General features: G+C 40.2%; 2 protein-coding genes across 2 annotated transcripts in view; both read left to right on the top strand.

Moving 5' to 3' along the window:
- Nucleotides 1-2,935: 2,935 nt before the first annotated feature.
- On the top strand, nucleotides 2,936-6,668 carry RPS16 (ribosomal protein S16). The gene is made up of 6 exons (XM_017804510.1): nucleotides 2,936-3,008; nucleotides 3,093-3,148; nucleotides 3,819-3,920; nucleotides 4,622-4,718; nucleotides 6,298-6,345; nucleotides 6,472-6,668. Exons 2-6 carry the CDS (start codon nucleotides 3,101-3,103, stop codon nucleotides 6,615-6,617), a joined length of 441 nt encoding a protein of 146 aa, XP_017659999.1. The 5' UTR covers nucleotides 2,936-3,008; nucleotides 3,093-3,100; the 3' UTR covers nucleotides 6,618-6,668.
- A 7,503-nt stretch (nucleotides 6,669-14,171) lies between these two features.
- Nucleotides 14,172-20,706, top strand: part of OTOGL (otogelin like) — an 87,862-nt gene continuing 81,327 nt past the window's right edge. The window contains exons 1-4 of the mRNA XM_017804250.1: nucleotides 14,172-14,291; nucleotides 16,121-16,178; nucleotides 17,839-17,937; nucleotides 18,603-18,757. Of these exons, the coding sequence (XP_017659739.1) occupies nucleotides 14,214-14,291; nucleotides 16,121-16,178; nucleotides 17,839-17,937; nucleotides 18,603-18,757 (390 nt within the window). The 5' untranslated portion in view covers nucleotides 14,172-14,213. The remainder of the gene's footprint in view (nucleotides 14,292-16,120; nucleotides 16,179-17,838; nucleotides 17,938-18,602; nucleotides 18,758-20,706) is intronic.

Raw genomic sequence — 20,706 nt, forward strand, 5'->3', positions numbered from 1 at the left:
AAGTCTGTGCTCCTGTCACAAACTGAGGAAACAGTTGGAGACAATGCTGGTGACATTCCCTTACAGTGCCATGCCCTGCTGCCATACCCTTGCTACTCCCAGAAAGCTGAGAGAGCAACAGTGCATGTGGCTGGTCTGTGGGAGATGAGCAGGTCACAGCAGCATCTTACATCACAGCCTGCAATAAGATCAAAGCAGCTCCAGGGGAGGAGGTCAGACAGTGAGATTCTCAATCCCTTAAAGCCTCACTAGATACCCATGTAAAAGATTTAGTAGTTTTAAGATACTTGTTGCTACAAAGATACACAACAGATCATCTGTTAGTAGAATGCAGAATCACTGTTAAATGAAGGACTTACACTTGAGTAAAATCCAAGCAGTTATTCTTCTGTTAGGAAATAATAAAAATGCTCTATCTAGATGGGTACAAACCTGCCAGTTTTTTAATGAGATGCTCTTTCTGCTAATAGTGGTTTACCAGTAAACACGCTTTAATTTCTCTGGGCCTGATTATTCACTGCTTTATGTGCTGTATAACTCTTCACACTGGTGCAAAATAAGGTTAAAAAAAGGCCACCAAGCAAATGCTTACATTACACAGGTGCAATTATTTCACAAATAAAAAGGAAGTTTACAGAAGAGTTTGTAGGTGGTGCTTGGAAATTCTTACCATGTATTCCTTTGGAAGTCTGAGGTACATTACCATTTTGAAGTACTCTATGCTCAGTAAAACTAAATAGGGATATTGTTAATGCTTGGACTTTTTGTAAAAGTACAGTATCTTACCTGAGGGGTTTTTTCCATTCTGGTACCTTTCTTTTTGCCTCTTTTGTACGGTGATATTTATGACCTAATTCACTCTTACAATGTTACAGACTAAGTTCCGTGCTACATGATTTCTAAATACCTTTTAGCTCCTATTCCTGTTTTTATGCTAGAAAGCAAAGGGAACAAGCAGGGCAAAACCTTTAACTTTATCTTCCATGCAACACTATCACTATATGTTGGTTATCTTCTTATTTTGAAAATAGAAGACAGAAAGATATATGTATGTAGGCATATCCCTGTTTTTACACACAGGCTCCTCTAGGATGATTGCTTTTAGTTCCAGGAAGAGCATGCAGCAGATGAACACCCAAATGAGGATGAATTTTAAAGGGCCTAAGAAAGCATACTCCCAAAAGATAAGCTTTACACATTTGAAAACACCCTATTTAATGATATACTTTATATTAAAACTGCAGGAGCAGACCTCAGATAATGCCCACATAGTGAACACATTTAGATTTGCTTTCTTTTGCTTTAAAAGTGCCATAAACACCCAACAAAACTCAGAGTTACTAATGGCTAACCTTTGGGTTGATCATAAGTCTTAGCTGAACCTTTTTGTCTAACTGGGTTAATTAGGTATTATATTTTCTCTTTCTCACCTAGATAAAGGTTTTATAATGTCTTAATATTTCAGCTCCTGCAGCCACTTTCATTGTGCAAGTTAAAAATCTCTTATGCGGGGCCACCTATTTTCACCAAATATGTACAAGCTAAATTATTTCTGAAATGTTCGTTCACCTGTGAAAACTATCTGAAACTGGCCAACAAGGAGGTGACCATTCCGCTTTCTCCGATGATGGGGAAAGACTGGATGATAGACACGTGTGACTGCATAAACACTGTTCCTTAGGAAACAGCCTTAAAAAAAATAAATCACTTTTTGGATCACATGTTAAAGCTTTGTACAATTGAGGGTTTGAGATGTGCTAAATCTTACATGTTCTGCACAGTACTATTCACTTGAATAGAACTAATCACTCAAATTGCATAAAACTAAGTGCTTGTTTAATTCCTCACATGACTGATGACTAATGTTCAGTATTTAAAATCCTGTCCAAAGACAAAGGAACTGATTGTTTCATTTCAGAATTCAACTTTCTAATTCATCACAGTAATTTAAACCTCTATCATTTAAAATATCTAAGAAGCATGACCTTGCTTCATCGACAGATTCTGCTTTTGTCCTTCTAGAAAATTTTGCCTACTAAATACTAAAGCATTAGAAGTAAAATATTTTCAGTCTGGAAGTGACTGCAATTCCATGTTTTATGACATATTAAAGAAGAAAAAACGGAGGTAGAAGCTAAATTTGATGGGGCTCCCTGAATGTGCTGAATATAAGGAGAACTCCTTGAGTTAATCTTAAAACATAACAGTTGCTGAATATTTAAGTGGGTATAAGGCACTGCCCAAATGGGCCTCAGTGTACAGTGCTAGAGGAGAATACAGGGTTTAATGCTTCATCTTCTCTACCACTTCACCAGACTAAAACCGTAAAAGCTATGTAGTTTGTATTGTTGCATCTCAAGGAGGTTCAAAGAGTGACTGTGAGCCTTTCAGGTGGGGCATCATTGGCTCTCTTTACAGCAGAAGCCCATCTAGCCTCTGCTTTGTGACCGGGTCACCGAACAGAAAGAGCACTGTGGTGTCCACAGTAGAAAAACCCTCTCTCAGGCTGCAGATCCTCTCTGTCTCTCGCAAGAACTCTTTCAAGCTGCTGTAATCCCTGTCAAAGCTCGGGCAGGGAGTGGCCTCCCCCGCCGAGCCCAGGCCGTGCTGCTCCGGCTGCCGCCCGCTCACGCGTTCCGGCCGTGCGGGGGGCGGGACCCGCAGCCCGTGCTGCCTGGTGGGAGCAGGGCAGTAGGGTTGGCCCAGGCTCGGGCCCAGAGCTCAGCCCAGGCTGAGGCACGCTCCCATTCCCGTTCCCGGTCCTGCTCCTGCCGCGCCCGCCCCTAACCGCCCCCCCCGGCCCGCCCTGTCGCCGCGTGCGAGGGGCGGGGCCACAGCGGCGCGGGCGGGGCGGTGCTGCCGCAAAGCGTGCCAGGCGGGGCACAGCGGGGGGCGTGTTTTGTCGCACTGGTGGAAGTTACGGCACTGCGCTTTGCGGCACGCGCCCCTGCTGGCGGGCCGGGCAGCCCCGCACGGCCTTTCTGCGCAGCCGCCGCCGCCGAGTCCGGGTGTGTGTCCGCGCCGCTCCGGCCGCACCGCTTCCAGCCCGGTTCTCGGCGGCGCTGACCTCGTTCTCTCCCTCTCTCTTGTAGGAGCAGCCATGCCAGCCAAGGGCCCCCTGCAGAGCGTCCAGGTCTTCGGGCGGAAGGTGAGGCGCGGGCACGGCGGCCCGCACCGCGTGTTCCGCTCTCCCGGGCTGGGCCGCGCCCTCGGACCGTTCGCGCTCGGAGTCTCTCGGCCGCAGCTCCTCGCCGGGGCCGTGCGGCGGGGCTGGGCCCGCTTGCAGCCCACGTGTCCCGCTCTGGGGGTGCCGAAGCGCGGCCTGTGCCCAGGGCGGAATTGGGGGGGCCAGGGGATTTGCTCCCGAGGGAGTGGTTCCGGGGTCTCTCTCCAGATCTCGGGAGCAGCCGCCGCTGCCGTCTGCAAGCCACAGGGGCCTGGCTTATCAGTGGCGGTGTCCGAGGGCCACGTTGTGAGGTGGTGGCGGGAGGGCAAAGTTCTCACTGGTGGAATCTAGCGTCTCGAAAAATTCAGGGTAACGTGCTCTTGTGAGAAAATGACCCACGCAAATACGGTGTTACAGAAGGGAGAGAGTCTTTCCTTTGTATACAGCTACATCTTGGAACTACAAGCACACTTTTATTAAGACTCTACTTTAATGTCAGTATCTGAAAGTGTACGTAGTGGTATTGTTTTGTTTAGTGCAAAATGGTAATTTCTGGCATTGGACTAAGACTATTAGATTTTAAGCTTAAGTGAAAGTTCACACTGCTTGTGCAAAAATGAAATGCTGTACTAATACATATTCGTATTTTTAGAAAACCGCTACGGCTGTTGCCCACTGCAAGAGAGGGAATGGCCTCATTAAAGTGAATGGAAGACCTCTGGAAATGATTGAGCCCAGAACTCTGCAGTATAAAGTAAGCACCCACATAGTCTCTGCCTTTCTCCCCTTGGGTGTTAAAATACCTTTATACAGCTCATTACTTGACAATGGAGATGAGTTACTGACAGTACTGAATTTTTGGTTGTTACTTGATTACCTAAAATGTAGATACTGTTATGAAAATTTAGGAAACCTGCACTTATTTGGAGTTTTGCTGAACTAACATACGTCGGTGTAATTACGTGGAGTATTTTCTGCAGTTCTGCATTTTTAAATGGCTTAAAGCTCTCCTTTTAAAAAGGTTGTTTAGAACTTTATGAAATGCCTGCTGAGCACTGTGGAGAGAATCTAAAGCTGGCTAGATAGCTATAAAGTGTAATAAACAGTGAAGAAAACTACCAACAAATCACTTCAGGTTTTCAGTTTTTATAAACTTGATTTATTTTTTGTATGTAGTTATGGTATTCTACTTAAACTATTCCCTTGCTCTTAATTCCCATGTGCTTTGCTATTAAGATATTTGAAACTTATATTTATTGAAGTCTTGAGTTTATTTATCTTATGACAGCACTGGTAGATTTCAAAAAACTCTGCAAGGGGTGTATTTAATCTAGATGTGTGCTTCTAAAATAAAGGCTCCATTTTTCAGAGTATTCAATAATGTCACATTTTGTAAATGCACTGCAAACTCCCGTCCTGATCACAAATGAATACTCTTTGTGTTTTGCTTCCCAGCTGCTTGAACCCGTCCTCCTCCTGGGGAAGGAAAGGTTTGCTGGTGTTGACATCAGAGTCCGTGTGAAGGGTGGTGGCCATGTAGCACAAATCTATGGTACGATTTTTGGTGGGATATCTGGTGTGGAGTAGATTGGGTTAAGCCGTTCTAGTGAGTTGGCGCTGGCAGGATGCCAGGAGCCCACCAGCTGCACTGTCATTCTCCTTATCTGGATGGGGAAGGGGAGAAAATAAGATAAAAAAGACTTGTGGGTCAAGATAAGGGCAGTTGAATGAAACGATAGCAAAAGCTCTGGATGGGAGGAAGGAAAACAAAAGGCTTCCATGAGGAGGTGATGTTCAGTCACTTCCCGGGAAGTATGGCCTCAATACCTGTAGCAGTTGTTTCTCTTTCCTCTTTGCTTTTATTGCTGACCAGACATCCTATGGTATGGAATATCCCTTTGGGTCAGCTGTCCTGGCTGTGTTCCCTCCAAGATCTTGCCCAGTCCCCGTGTAGTGGTGGGGAGCAATGTTGGAGGCACAGCCTTGATGCTGTGGGAGCGCCGCTCAGCTGTAGCCAGAGTACGCACCATGTGAGAGCTGTCACAGGAAAATCACCTCCATCCCAGCCAGACCCAGTGTGGCCATATGCTTAAGAGGCTGAGTTCAGAATAGTGACTTGCCAAACTCGATGTTCTGTTTCTTTTTCCACTGCACAAATGTAGTTTTTCATAAGGCCTTATTAGTTATGTTTTGTGTGCAAAGCTGTAACATCTAGAGTAAAGTGAGTGAAGTAAATTCATGAAGTTTTGAGGAAATGTGAGGAAACTATCTTTACGTGGTGCAGTGTGACAGGGCAGTTCAAATGCAGCTGAGCACAAGGATTTTGGGAGGGGAGGAATGGTGTTTATCATTAGAAATTAAATCTTAATTCTGTATTTCCATTTTGTTCAGAAGCATCTTTCAGCTGATAAGCAAAGCAAGGCAGTTTTAGCCTTGCAGAGAAGGTTGAGAACATACTTGCATTAGCTGTTGATAAAAGTTCATCTTTGCAAATAATAGATTTGTTCTGCTCTTTTAGTTTGAATATAGGGTAGTGAAGTGGAGCTGAGACTGCATAAAGGGCAGAGGCAAGTTTCAGGCTCAAGGTTGATCACATTTGTTTTTCAGACCATTCATATTTTCATCAAAATCCTGATGTCGGTGGTTTGACAAATAACAGTGTAACAACATCTTGACAGTTAAGTCCTCTGCTTCTAGTTTGAGTTCTGGTTACTGTGCTACAGAGGCTTGTTCATGACATGTGCTAGCGCTCATACTCTCATGTTGTCCGTTTTGCCTCCTTAGTCTTTCAACACACTGCTCAGTTTTGTCCTTGTTGAAAAGTATAGACATTGTAGAGAACTGTCCGTCAGGAGATGTATCTATGTTAGTACTGGGGAGATAAGGTGATCAAACTGCCCTTGTACAATTTCTTGGTTAACTGGCAGTTATCAAGTCACAGATGAACTGTGGGTGGCCTCTGGACACAATTTTCTTCAGATTTGCCAAAGTAAAGGTCACGTGGAGTATTAGGGAGGGAAAGGACAAATTGGCAGCAAACAAGATAGCAAGTTTCTCAGATAACTGAAACCATGTATTTAAATTTTAAATAGATTTGCAATCCTCATCAATCCTTTACCTTTTTTTAACAGCTATCCGTCAAGCTATTTCCAAAGCTTTGGTGGCATACTATCAGAAATGTAAGTAATTCTGACTGTTGTATTAGCTTTAAGTGGAAACGTATGGCTTTTGGTAGTTTGATTGCAGAAAGTGTTAATATTGATGTTCCATGCGAAACTGCTTAAACTGATGATTTTTTTAAACAGATGTTGATGAAGCTTCCAAGAAAGAGATCAAGGATATTCTAATCCAGTATGATAGGACTCTACTGGTTGCAGATCCTCGCCGTTGTGAATCCAAGAAATTTGGAGGACCTGGTGCTCGTGCACGCTACCAGAAGTCTTACCGTTAAAATTGTTTTACTGTCACAAGAAGTCAATAAACATAAAGAATTTGATAATTTTTGTGTTTCTAAATTGTGTTTTTCTGGGTTTTTTTTTTCTCCACTGTTAACTTGAAATTAGTACACAAATTGATAGGTATTAAAGTAAAATCAGAGAGCTGATAGCAATTCTCTTTTATCCATTCATAGTAAGTCTGGATAGGTAGGGTCTTGGGAATAAAGAAAACCTTTCTCCTGTTGATCAGTGTGTGGTTATTGGAACATAATGGCTCACATCCTAGGTTTTACGGGTACATGAAGCAACATAGTGGCTCATGAAAGCAGAGTTCAATCTTCACCTTTCTGGTACAAATTAACGTTGTCAAAACCAAAGTAATTACCAGGGGCATGGGACGGAGGTTTGTTGAGCTCTTGCATTACCAGATAATACAAAGATGGAGTTTTCTAGCTTGGTATGTCTAAATGTAGGAAACTTAAAATAACAAGCCCTATGTATTTGGTTAAAAAGTAGTCTTTAGTAAATGTAAAACAAGAATTTTGTGTTGCAAGATTGGGTCTGAATTATTCATCCTTCAACCACATGTTCACACGGTGCAAGCACAGGGATGTAGATGTGGTGATGAACATTAAATAATTTTATTAAAAAAGGAAAATCTCTTTGGAAGTCAGAAAACTGCTCATTATGAGTTAGGTGAGGCAGTTTGAAGGCCTTAGAAAGGGGAAAAAAGTAGAGTTGAAAATATGAAAATACAGGATCTGTGTATGAAGTGTTGGAGAAGTTTCAGTTTCTCTTCCATTGATCCAGGGACAAAAAAACAAGAGTTTTGAGTAGATATGGGATATACCAACAAGAGACTGTTGAAAAGGCTCACGGTCCTTTAGAAGAGTTGCAGGTAATGGAGTGAGGCCTTGGATACAAGCTGACCCAACAGGTATGGCCACACCCCTGAGCTGTTTCCTGTTTAAAAACCAGTTTGGAGAGGAACTGGAAAAAACTGGAGACCAAGACACTCAGAGCCCAACTGCTGTATTGCTCTCTAAGCCTGGTAGTTGAGTGTCTCTTGTACGCTTTTTGTGCCAATACTGAAATTGTCATAGGAACACCTTGTTACTTGAGTTTTTTTTTTTTTAATTGGGCTTTCTCAGCATGGTATTTCTTCTCTCATTTACTTAATGGGAGGTTATTTCAGCATACTCAAGTCAACACAAAGTTAAACCAGCTTTCTTTGAGTTGGGGAAGTGGAAAGAATAGTAAAATTCCGCCCTTTTGCTCTGGTTTGGGAAAACAGGTGCTTGTGCCTTTTTATAAACATTATCATTTGTCATGATGTCTGCTTTTTTGGTACAAAAGTATTAAAGGCATCCTCACTGAAGTGTAGTTATTCAAGAGTTAAATGTGTAACTTAAACAAATGCCTTCTGAAAAGGAATTCTCCATCCATCTCCCATTTTAGCTGTCAGTGTCTGCCACAAAATAACTGCATTCCATGACCCGAATAGAAGTAGAATGCTCGTATTGAAGTGGAGGGGACTGTTGTATGTTCTATCACCAAGTTACACACAAGAATTTTTTGGTTTTACACTAAGCGAATGAGATGTTCTATTCCAGACTCTAGCTGTCTCTGGCAAGATGTGTGGTCTGCTTTTCTCAGTCCTCTCTTTCTGCACTCTAAGCTCTTGGGCTGCTGAAAACTGCGATGCTCAGCCTCCTAGCCTGGCTTTCCAAGGAAAAAATGCTGTGCAGACCTAACTTAGAATTTGATTGCTTGAATTCCTGTGAGTTTTGTGATAACTGGCGTCTTGATAGATGGTAATTAGCTTCAGCGGAGGAAAAATAAGCCTTTTAGTTGTTTGGCACGTGTGATGACTGAAAAGCAGTGGTTCACTCATTGCTTAGGAAACGTGTACTGGCCTGCCAGTTGGCACATCTGAGGCTAGTCCAAAACTGATTCTTGCCTAGCTGTTATATTAGTGGGATGGAGGAGAAAAGACATGATGCAAAGTTGCAGTGTGTGAAAATCAGGGAGGCAGGGGGAGATGCAATACCGGATGCCAGTAACCTTCAGGGTGGATTTCACAGTTAGAAGAAACCTGATGGATCCATTTTTCTGCCCGCAGAACAGGTTGTAACAATTGTGGATTTTTGTTTTGCTGTTCTTTTAAAGAAAGGCTGAAAATAAAACTTGCATTGCTACTAATATATCCAGAGATTATATCTGCATGTCATTTCTTCAACCAGAAGACTCTTAGCATAATACAAATGCTTTCTGAACTGAAACCTGATCCCATAAAAATGCCCCGTTAATCCTGTAGAGTGATATCATTCCTATACACTTGCTTTCTAAATGAGAAATGTTTGTGGAATTAGGCTGGTGTCTGCCTGGGTGGCTGAACATTTTTATCCTAAGAGGTTTCTTACTGATCACCCACTAGAGGGCTTAACTTCACTGAGGAAGCAGAACCACTGTGAAGTTTGAAGGTGTAAGGAGGAAACCTGTTTGATCTTCAAACCCTTAGTGAGGATCTTGAGCAGCTCTGGACGTGGTTCTCAGAAAAAAAATGTTCCTGACCTCCTATCATCCAGCTCTTTCATTAGTTTCACCAATGCTAATCCTTAGGAAGATCAGGTCTGCACAATAAAATGTGGTCTCAATTGAATTCTTCATTGAAAATACCAAGTTTTGTTAACTGCAGTGGATCTAGTTCAAAACCAGGGCAAGCTTATGTCCATGGCACGGAAGGCAGTTATTTTTTTCACCCACTGTTTATAATCTTGATAAACAATGTGACCTGTATATAAATTTAAGTCCTCTCAAATGTCATGTTGGAAAATTTGGAGAAAATTAATTTTTTCTGTAATATACAAATATATAAATATTGAAATATTTAAATTTTATTTTTAAAGAGAAATCTGTAACTTAAAGATGTAACACTAGCATTTTTAAAGTGCAGACAAGTGTGTTCTGTCTTGTGCTTGTTTCCTTCCAAAAGGGATTATTTTCTAATGCCTTTTTTCTGTTCAGATTTTTTGGAAGCACCAATCTGTGAGTATTCTAATACTTGTGTAGATAATCTGTGTTGTTGCCTTGATACAATTTGATTCAATTTTTTTCATCTCTTTCTTAATATAGTCGTCTGAGTTACAGTTCAGTGTACTTGGCTGAATAATTCTTTTTCCTTAACTGACATCCTTAATGTGCCTGGGACTGTGCTTTTTCCTCCCCTGCCTTGGGCAGAGATGTCCAAACCTAATGAAGCCTATTGTTCTAACTCTTAAAAAAGTTCCTTTGCAGCTGATGAGGCTTGGCCTACTCTTTAAATATTAGAATTTAAGCAAATGTGAAATACTAAGCAAATATTCACTCAACTCTGCTATAGAAAAATTGAAAAAAAAAGTCTATTTTGGATAGTTTCTGTTAAACCAAAATAGTTCATTTCTATGAATGTTATATTAATGGAAATATTTATTTGTGAAATTACATATGAAGCATGGTGGGAAATACAGTCTTGAGGAAGGGAGGAATCCCAGATCAAATTTCTCTTGGAACAGTTTTGAAACAGGAGCTTGGAACAGTTTTGAAACCAAATTTGAAAGTAAGATAGCATGGAGGCTGGTAATGGAAATTTGAAGATCTAATGCTTGATTTCATCTCATCTTGAGAGTAACCTTCAGTGAAAGTATATTTCCTCTAAGTTCCCACATAAGAGTTAAAAGAGGGACTATATCAATGAGTCGATTTGGCTTAGGAACTCACTTCTTTTGCTTCTGTTTGCAGTCTGAAGTGGTTTTGGACCACATGGAGCACATACAACTGAGCTGGGAGATGCAGTCTGGCTGCACACAAGCAGCCAAACCGTGGGACCAGGCAAAAGTAAAAACAAAACAAAAAACCCTCTGGAAACACAATTATTGGAATGTTGGCTTCTCAGATCCAACAGTTTGCAATAAGTATCCTTGTGCCACCAGTGGTCCTAAACTTGCACAAGTGCTCTTGGCTGCTCTGTGGATACAGGGTTTTGTCCTTGTCTGTGGTTGGAGAGGCTGAGTGTTTTCATTTGCTTTCTGTTCTTGTCCAGCTGGGGAGCAGGAAAGAGAAAAGTCTAGAAAGATGATGGAGAATGTTTTACCTGAGAGAGGTCATCAACTTCTAAATTTTATTTGGGTCCAAATGCACCCTCAGAGGGTCTCACAAAGCACGTCCTACGAAGAGCAGAGGGCTAGGCAAAAGACAGGTTTTGCAAAATAAAATAAGCAGTAGCAATTTCAAGTAGCATTATATGTGTCTTTAAAACTGTTCTTTTTAATGATTCTGTTTACAGTAAATCAGTATTTATTTTTAAAATTTAAAATTATGATAAAGCAGGTAAAAGTCTTTAATTTTAAATCATAATTTTAATTTTGGTTAAATTATATTTTTATATTTTAATGAAAATTAGAAATGAAACCCATTGTTGTATTGAATTCTTTCTCCTTTTTGCTAATATAAAGTTTTAATAATGTTTTATTAAAAATTAAATATAATTATCCTCTGAGAAACCTTCTTTTATGGTATAAGCAAACTATACACAGAAATACATCTAAAATATTCTTAAAAATCCAAGTGTATTATTTAATAGAAGTTCACCTCTCCCCTTTGAGGACAGATAAGAAATGTTAATATGTTAATTTCTAAAACCATCTGGTTATACTTTATATAGTAGTACCATTTCAGGGATTTGCAAAAATATTTTGCTATACTAAGTGGTAAAGAGCAGCACTCAGCTCAAGCCTCAAAGCACACAAAGGTGTGTGATGACTGAAAGATTTCTCAAACCACCATGACATGGCAACATTTGTGTGTCATTGTCTGCTATGTTATAAAGGGCCGATTCAATTCAACAGAGGGGTAATACCTGCAGGTCTGGTGCAAGTGTAACTAATACAGACCCTGCTGAGGAGTTACCATGCATTACTAATGAGGGACATGCAGCCAGGAAGTTGTATGCAACACTCACAAAGCTCCTGATGCCGTATGTAGCTACCAAGCTCGATGTCTCCTTTTATTTTCCTTTTTTTGCATTGCGTTGTTTTAAATAATACATTCAATTAACTAATTTTTAAAGGATTTAAACACACTGTAGAAATACATTGTTCTAAGATGTCATGTAATCAAAGCCATTAATTTGGATAAATTCCCTATTCCTAACTTATACTGAAATGAACATTGTAGGAAAGCTCAGTTTAATGATACCATGGAGTATATTCTTGCTTCATTCACTGCTGTCCTCTTTGCAAGGTAAGAATTTTATTCCATTTCTTTTAACTTTTACAAAGATTTCTCTAAGTATTTTTCTATCATTATATTTTTTGACCTTGCTGGAATTTATAAATGCAAATTAAACATATATATCACCATTCTCTCTCACAGGTGTAGAAACTAAAATATAACTTTTTTTAAGATACATTTTTATATTTCTGAATTTGTTACAAAACAATTACTTATGAACAAAATCTAAGTTTCTTGTATTTCTTGCTATTTTTGTCAGATGAATAAGCATTTTCAATGGGATATGATTTTGTCTGAACAGACTGCACCTGCAGTTTAAAATTTTTAGACTGATAGGGGAAATAATTGCTCTTCTAATTACAGAAATGATGTTATTTTCTATGTTGTGCAACTGGATCTTGCAGATAGTTTTCATGCAGCAATTATAAAGATTTCTAAGGCAATAAGAGAAATTGTGTTGTTGTTTTGTGTATTTGTTTTTGTTTGTTTATTTGTTTCCTTGTTTTAAACATGGACTAATTTAAAATTATTTACAATTGAATCTTACAAGTAACACTCAGAAAATTATTATAACCCTAGAAGTTTGATTCTGAAAAGCTCTGACCACCTCTTGTATTTTATCTGTTTTGTTCTGAGCCTCTGAAGAACTATGAACTCTTTTCCCTCTTTCATGGGAGCATGTACCAGAACTGAGACCATGAAAACTTGCAGGTGAATAATGCTTGAGAGAATCAAGTCCTCAGGAAAGAAAGCATGTAATGCTACATTCCTTGGAAACAGAAAAATTTTGTGCAAAGATGCTCTATAAAACCCAGGATCATTGAAAAACAAAATTCAGTAGTGTTGTTTTAAACTTGACATTGCTTGCCAAGGACAGAGTAATGCTGTAGGAAAAAACTGTTTAACTTGATGACTTTTTAATCTGCAGGATCTTATTGCAAGCTTTCTCCTTTGAGAAGAACTTTGAGGTAAGGTTTTGTTCCTTATTTGTCAAGTCCTACTAACAGAACAAGAATGAGTAAGTGTGACGCAGTGCAAGTTAGAAAGTAAAATATAGCCTTGAATTCAACATGTAAAATGTCATCTACATGTAGGTTGGATGTAGAGCACACTTTCAGAATGTTTACAACTCTTTTCAAAGTATTTACATAATGGGCACGGGTCCTTCATTTGAAAAATGGAGTTCCTTATGAAAAACGATACTTCTATGGTCTTGAGAATGCTTAGAGGAATAATGGAATGAAACCAGCATGAGATCATGATTTCATGACTGGAAAAATACATTAAATGAGTATCCTTCTACAGTCTTAATTGCATGATAAAATCGTAGCTGCTATTTGAAGCACAGAGAAGTAAGTGCTGTATAACCTTAAAATAAACATTTTCAATACAAATCTTCATGTAGAAGCTGAAATCCAAACAAAACCCAAACTAGGGAATGTTCCTGATCCCATTGAATTAAATGGGAACTATGCCATCCATTTCAATGGAAGCATCCAGTTGGACGTAGCTTCAAATGTCTAATGACCTCTAATACATCTAGCGAACACACATGCAAATCTTGGAGTATTGATAGAACTAAGCGTGTTTTATAGTTTGACGCCCTTGTTTTGAAACTTAATCACAAATTTAAGTTGGCTCCAGCTGGAAAGTCATCTCTTGCTATTACAAGTACCATCACAGTATATTCAAGCAACACTCAGGGGAACTTACAGCCACTCACACATAGCATCAACTAAATATGAAGTGGCTTTACAGTTTTGTATCCTGTTGTGTAAGCCTGTATTGCCTATTTATGTTTCCCCACAGGCTCCAGGTACCTCCCTGTCCAAGCAGAGATCAGAGTGCTGCCCAATTCGGTAAAATGAGACAATGACAAAAAAAAAAAAAAGAAAAAAATAATCACCTTTTTGAATGTTAACCCAAGAAAGACCTCTTTGATAAAGTTATGGTAATCAGAGAGAAACACTTCTCTCAAGGGAGTTGCTTATTCAGGTTGCTCCAGGGACCTTTGATAATACAAGATCCTTTTTGTTTTCTTCCAGAAATGAGTTTAATGCAACTCGACAGAAAAGAGATCTTGTAACAGCCGAGGTAGGTTATACCTCCAAAAGTGGGAGGGAGGGAAAACCCTCCTCCCTTTTCTGCTCTGGACCTTTGCCATCCTTACAAATGAGCCTTTGTGGGGAGAAGGGCTGCAGTAACAGGAGGACAGTGAGGACAGGAGCAGCCAGTCCCCATCTGCCCAGCCCCGACTGACCCAGGGCCTCATGCCTTCATTCACTCTCAGCAGAGCACCCAGTGGGCAACCTTCCCTGATGAGCTGACTGACGCATACCATGGGAAATAAACCCACCATGTCTCTCTCTGTCTTTTGTGAGAGTGAACAGAATGTCCTGGAAAGCTGTTTGTGTTTGGTGAGAGGCACAATGGTGGCGCCGCTGGCAAGGCTCCCTCACGCACGTGGTCAATGGTGGCTCCAGCACAGCCCTGGTTCCTATTGCCCCAGCTCCCTGCTGCCTCAGTGTTGCACCTCGGCAATGCTGCTCTGAAATTTAGTAGTAAACGGAGAAATCTCATTCCCCCACTGGTACGCACTTGGGTTATGGACCCCAGCCAAGGGTTATAACCCCGTTTGACAGGGGTAGGCAGGAAGCCGGAGACTGTCTCTCCTCAGGGTCTTTGCGAGGAGCCTGCAGCCGAACCAGGGCTGATTTACTCCAAGTGCCTTTGCGATCTGTGTGCCCCTGACTGAGTCAGAAGGCAGTGGGTGTGAAATGCTGTGCTAAAATCAACCGAGCCTCTGAGACAAGTGGACTGGTGGTATCTTTGGAGGGGGCCTCAGCATGGAAGTGCTGTTGCACCAAGGACGCTTTACTGCCCCAAAATAACACAAAGGCCAAAAGCCACTTTCCTGAGGCAGGCAGTTTAGAGTAGCTATCATGGAAAATGAAAATGGGTCTTGTGCAGGGAGGGAAGGGACACCTTTCAGCTAGCAACGGGCCATGGGAACCAGGAATAGTTTTGGTAGGGGGGCCTTCCAGGTGATGATTTGATGAAATCTATTTCAAGTTGATTTTAGACAGATCATGCTACTTGGATGCATCCCACTAAGCATTTCCATTTGGAAAAAGGAAGTCTTTATGTCACTGTAAGAGGCATTAGTAAGACTTAACCTAACATGTTCCTTTCATGGCACTGTTCACTTTCAAATCCATCAGTTCAAATTCCAGAAGTGGAGAATGACTGGTGTCAAGAGGGAAGAAAGAAATTAGCTTATAAGCAAAGATTAAAACAATTTTTGTACTTAGTTGTGCAGCCTAAGGGTGGTGCTTATGTCTGTGGGGAGCACAGAAGGGTGACTGTTTTTCTCACAGATTATCAAATAGGAAATAAGTAAAAAAGAGAGGAAAGAGTAGCTATTTAAGCAAAAGGGCCCAGATTTATAAAAGAAGGGATTTAAACTGGCCATGAATAAATGTAAATGGGAAATATGTAGCTACTCATCACTTCACCCTGCTAAACTTTTCAGTCAGACTAGTTGGGGGCAAAAGCCCCAGATTACTTTCAGCCTGGAATAGGATCAGTTCTTGGAAGGAACAATGTGACGTGACAAGCTGCAGTAGCAGGGTGCTTGGGCAGATCCAAGGCTTCCTCATAGTCTGATGCTCCCTTGTTCCTAAACAGGAAGCAGCTCAGGCAGATCCACTTTCTCTTTTGTTTGGGATGAACCAAAATGCAATTCTGAAGGTCCTCAAGGAGGACATGAAATCCATTGCGGCTAGAGTGGCCACAGTGGGATGATCAGGGTGCAGCACAGAGCATGAGTCAAGGGAGAGGATGAAATAAGGGATGTCACATCTTCAAGCTCACCAGCTATGGGTATTTGACTGAAGTGAAAATGGCAGATTGTTCTCTGTCTCCTCACTTTTCCTTCTAAATGTAAATGCAAAACTTCCCAGGTGGAGCCCCAGTGGTTCACTGGAACTGGAGGGCATGAGGGAAAGCAAGCAGTGATCTCACAGCACAGCTGTGTCCATTCTCATCCCCTCAAAACCTGTGCTTTTCCTCTGCAGCCTGCCAATCCCTCCTGCAGCACCCACGACTTTACCTTGCTGGCTGAGATGTAAATTGCTGTTCTGTATTAAAAGTCCCAACCCAATGTTTGGGTGCAAGTACTCAGGCTCTTATCAGCTCATTTGTAAACCACAAACACCCTGATTTTGCTTTTATGTTTCTCTGACAGGTTCAAACTGCGTCTTTGTTGCATCTTCATGGGACCCAGATGCAGAGTCCACCAGGAGGTGAGTGCTGTGCTCCTCACCCGTGGGAGGAGAGAGTCCTGAAAATACTGCCTTCCTACCAGTTCCCTTGTGTTACCATGGGCTGTGGAACCCCTCTTCCTTATGTCCTCTACAAAACCCTGCCCTGTCTCATTTTCTCATGTTATCCATGTTAAATTAAGAAAAAATCCTATTAAAATTGTACTTTCAAAATAAAGCCTTACAACCAAATCTGAACAGCCAACTAAGCCAATACTTTGATATTGTTTGTTTTTTTTTTTAAAAATTTAGGTCTGTTGCAATTTTTCTTTTCTGCCACTTTTTTTCTGGCCTTGGCAGAGGATGTAGGTATGTCAGAGAGACAAGTAACTGGTTGTGCAAAGGGACAGGGGTGCTCAGGCAATGAACACGCATCTGCTCCGGGAGAGTCTTAAGCATTGTACAACCATGTAAAGGAGGCCCAGGTTACAGAAGTTGTTTTACAGAACAGTTCATTGTATTCAACTTGGGTTGGAATTTTGGTATCCTTCTTGGAAAATGCCTGGGCAGGTCCTTTCTGTTGCATTTTTCTATGTAAAAGGATATATGCAATTTTGCAACTCACAATTCTAACAACAACAAAGAAGTTTTCCACTTCCACCAACCACAGAAGTTGGTGCTATTCTAGAAGCAATATTTTCTGCTTTGTCAGTATTTTCAGAGTACCTATGTATATTTGGAAAGCAATTCTTTAATGGAAAAAATTCAAAACTAAGCATGCAAAGGAATTTTCACAATGAAGGATGATGTTCATAATAATTGGTAGCTTCTGTGTACATTTAATGTAAAGGTCCCATTTTATTCCCATTCAAGATCACTGGCAGCTTTTTTAATCTCCATCAGCAACACTGAAAGCTTTTGTATGTAGGGTTTTAATCCTACTCCAAGAAGGAAAACAGCTATCTGCAAAACCTGATGAAGTTTTGCTTTGGGACTACTTTTCTTCTCCACTTTTGGGGAATTATGATTTAGACCCCCCTCAACAAATGATTAGTAAACAACAGGGAGGTCTTAGCTTTCAAACACACTATAAAACCCTTTAATGTAACTGCTTTTGGAAACAATTACTAATTATAAAACAAGCCATTCCCATGGAATCTAAAGTCTCTGACTCCAGTCACCTCTTAAGCAGAAAAAACCTTCTAACTGACTTTTTTTAGCATGTGGAGAAGGTTGTTTATGACTGGTTTTGACTCTGTAAATTATATATTCTGGACTAATCATAAACTGAATGTACCCTTTGCTGTAATGCTTAGGAGGGAGGAGCTGAACATATGTATAAATTATGCTGAATTTAGTCAATTAGAATAATCTGTGTCCTGCATATTTTGAGATCAGCAGGACTGGGATTTGATTTCTTTACATGGGAACTTGACCTTTTGTTTGCTGGGAGGAGGTTGACCTTTTGCTCCTTTGTTAGTTTACAAGTCTCGAACCAAAAGAGAGAGAACCTTGTTTCTCTTTTAACCAAGGAACCCAAAGGATAAAATTATGTAAATGTTAAAAAATGGAGATTGTTGTTTGTTAATTTTCTCAGCTAATATAACTGCTTGTGATTTAACAATAAACAGATTTAATAGGGATCTTGCAGCCTGTTTGCAAAATACTGTATCTACTAAAAGGCTGCTATGCCTGCTTACAGGTTCATGTCCTCAGGAGTGCCTTAATGGAGCAGCCTGCACAGAGGCAGGTGATTGTGACTGTCAGTTATTTCAGGCTCAAGGAAACAGGTGCCAAATTGGTAAGTTTTGGGCCAAAGGGTTTAGTTTCAGCTTCAAGGGAGATGCAGGTTTTTAAAACAATACTGTTAGCAGCATATTTGTGATTCCTCTGTGGTAAAACTGTCATTCAACAAGTAGCTAGGAGTGTTAGGGATGTATAGAGAGCAGGAATGCCTATATTTTAGCACTTGGGCTGTAACAATGCCCAGATGCCATAATAGACAGATCACTGTCTAGTGCATCCATAGCCAAACAGATTTTTTATAGTTAGCTGAACAACCAAAAAGCCACTGCCTTTTTTCTAACAGTGAGTTACTGCAAATAAAATTACCAACTATTTCAGTGCACTAGTTTCTGTAATTTGCTGTTTGTAGGGGTCGACAAGAATTGTCTTCCATTATTGGGAGGATATCGAAATCCCTGGCCTCTATTTGTAATTAAAATGTATCCACTGAAGCAAATAAAAAACTTAATGATGGTTGCATATGGTTAAAACTACAGACTAAAGATTAAGAAAAATACTGACTTTATTTAAAGTTGAAGAAATAAGTTTATCTTTTGTACTTGCTATGTATTTCCTTTTAAGCTCTTATTTCCTTTCTGAGCTCCTACTTTCATAGATGCCTGTGACACCTGTCAATTTGTTATGACAGTGCTTGGTGTAAACTCACTGTGCTCTCTCCAGTACCTAACACTGGTAAGGACCGAGATGGGATTTGCAAGTCGTGGGGACAGTACCATTTTGAAACATTTGATGGCATCTACTACTACTTCCCAGGAAATTGCTCCTATATTTTTGCAAAAGATTGCAGTACTCCAGAACCCCAGTACACTGTTTGGGTAAGTATGTGAACATAGACTAGAAATAAGTATGTAAGTAAATATAGAAGTAAATGAGTAAGTAAAATAAGTAGAGAGTCAGCAAATGTACCAAATTGCTCACTGCTTACTTAGACGTAAAATTATTTTCTGGAAATACTTAAACATATGTACAGTAATTCAAAATACTGGTGAAATTATAATCAACAGAGTCAGGATGTTAAAAATAGTATTTCTTACTCCTCCTCTCCTTAATGAGATTTTTGATCTCTACCTTCTTGGAGATACCATGGATCTCAAAGCAAACCTTGGAAACTTCAATGAACTGAAGCTATCAGATAATAAGAAAAACTGATTTGTTGAGTAAAGTGCAAGCAGCTATCACTTGCCAGGCACCTGAGCATACTGGGCCCCAATTCACAGCCTCTGACATGCTGTGAGGATCTGCCTTCCTGGCCGATGGGATTTGCTCTCCCATCCTGTCCCCTCTGGGGATTTGCATTCTAATTTTGGATAGCCTCTAAATCATGCCGAGAAGATTAACAGCTCAAAAGCCTTCATCTTGAACTATGTATGGAAGGCACTCTTTTTAGTAATTTCTTCAAGTTACTGGGTATCTGTGGTTAATGACTTTGGATCAGGGAGAGTTCAAACCTATACCCTGTTTGAAGAAAGATGCCCTGTTTGTCAGACTGTTAGTTACTGTGGGGAGAGCATACAAGCTCATTATATTACTTCATACACAATGGTTGGAATTTAGTGCTGACTGGGCAGGGAAAAGTGGACAAGAGGGGTCCTAATTCTGAGCTTTGGTGGGTACAGTGCTTGCAGGGATGAGGGCAGATCTACATGCTGACTTCTGCTCTGAGGACTTTTTTCATTTATAAACAGATGATCTCCTCTTCCCTCAGATAACAGCACTTAGTGAAGATAAATCTACCATTAAAACTGCCATTTCTATTTACTGAAGATATAGAGAGATGCTGTTACATCTACCTTCCACAATATAATTTTAATTTTTTGGATTCTATATGCAGCTGTGAACTGTTAGGAGTTTTCAGAAATTGCTGTAGCAAAGTCCAGTATTATATTAAAATCTAGAATCAATATTTCAGTGAATTCCAGTTGCTCTGGAAAGAGAGAAGCTTCCATTCAATTGCTGGAACAAATGTAATGTTTTACTAAAAATTGAAAATGTTTACTCAGCAAATTCATAAGTAATGTGAGACTGCAGTCTCTACAGACTGGGCAATGGAGAGCCTAAAACCTTGCCAAATCCTCACACTGAGGTCCTTCTGGCTTTAATAATCCACCTCTTAAGAGGAGAAAAAAACCACAAAAATTATTTTGATTTTCCTTCATTGTGTTTCTGTCTTAGGCTGGGTTTACAGAGAAGCCATCTGTCAGTACTAGTAATGTTTATGTTGTCTTTAATTATGATTATTTTTATACCTGTAAAAACACTTAATGCTTTTCCGGGTTTGGTTTATTTCACTCAAAGAAACAGTAATTGGTTCTTACTTCCAGGATTAAGTGTCAGTTAAGGAAGATTAATTCAAGTATGTGTTAGCACTGTATGTGGTGCACAGATATTTTCTACAAAAGGTATTTTTACAGCCTCCATTGCTACATTGGTAAAATGTTCCCAATTACGAATTTATTTAGCTTCACAGTACTGTCAAGTAAACTTGTAATGCAATTCCCATCCTTCTCAAAGAATGGTGACACACACAGTAACATAAGTCATATTTGAGTTATCGAAACTGTGTCTACATTTTAATTTAGGTAATGATAGGCATCTAAGATTCAAAACACATTCCCCTGTCTCTTCGGTGGTGTCTAAAATAAACTCACAGGCTTTTGAAGCACTATAGTACATCCTACAGGTTCGGGAGGCTCAACCCCACAGAGATTAATGAAAGCTATTGAAGAAGTTTTACTCAAGCAAAACCACACTATTTTCAAGTCCT

Source organism: Lepidothrix coronata, unplaced genomic scaffold (assembly GCF_001604755.1).
Source record: "Lepidothrix coronata isolate B3197 unplaced genomic scaffold, Lepidothrix_coronata-1.0 Scaffold9, whole genome shotgun sequence".
NCBI lineage: Eukaryota > Metazoa > Chordata > Aves > Passeriformes > Pipridae > Lepidothrix > Lepidothrix coronata.

Coding starts and splice junctions, on each gene's coding strand:
- RPS16 (XM_017804510.1), top strand. CDS start 3,101: ATGCCAGCCAAGGGCCCCCTGCAGAGCGTCCAGGTCTTCGGGCGGAAG. Junction 3,921..4,621: donor CCAGAACTCTGCAGTATAAA/GTAAGCACCCAC, acceptor TTTGCTTCCCAG/CTGCTTGAACCCGTCCTCCT. Junction 6,346..6,471: donor GGTGGCATACTATCAGAAAT/GTAAGTAATTCT, acceptor TTTTTTAAACAG/ATGTTGATGAAGCTTCCAAG.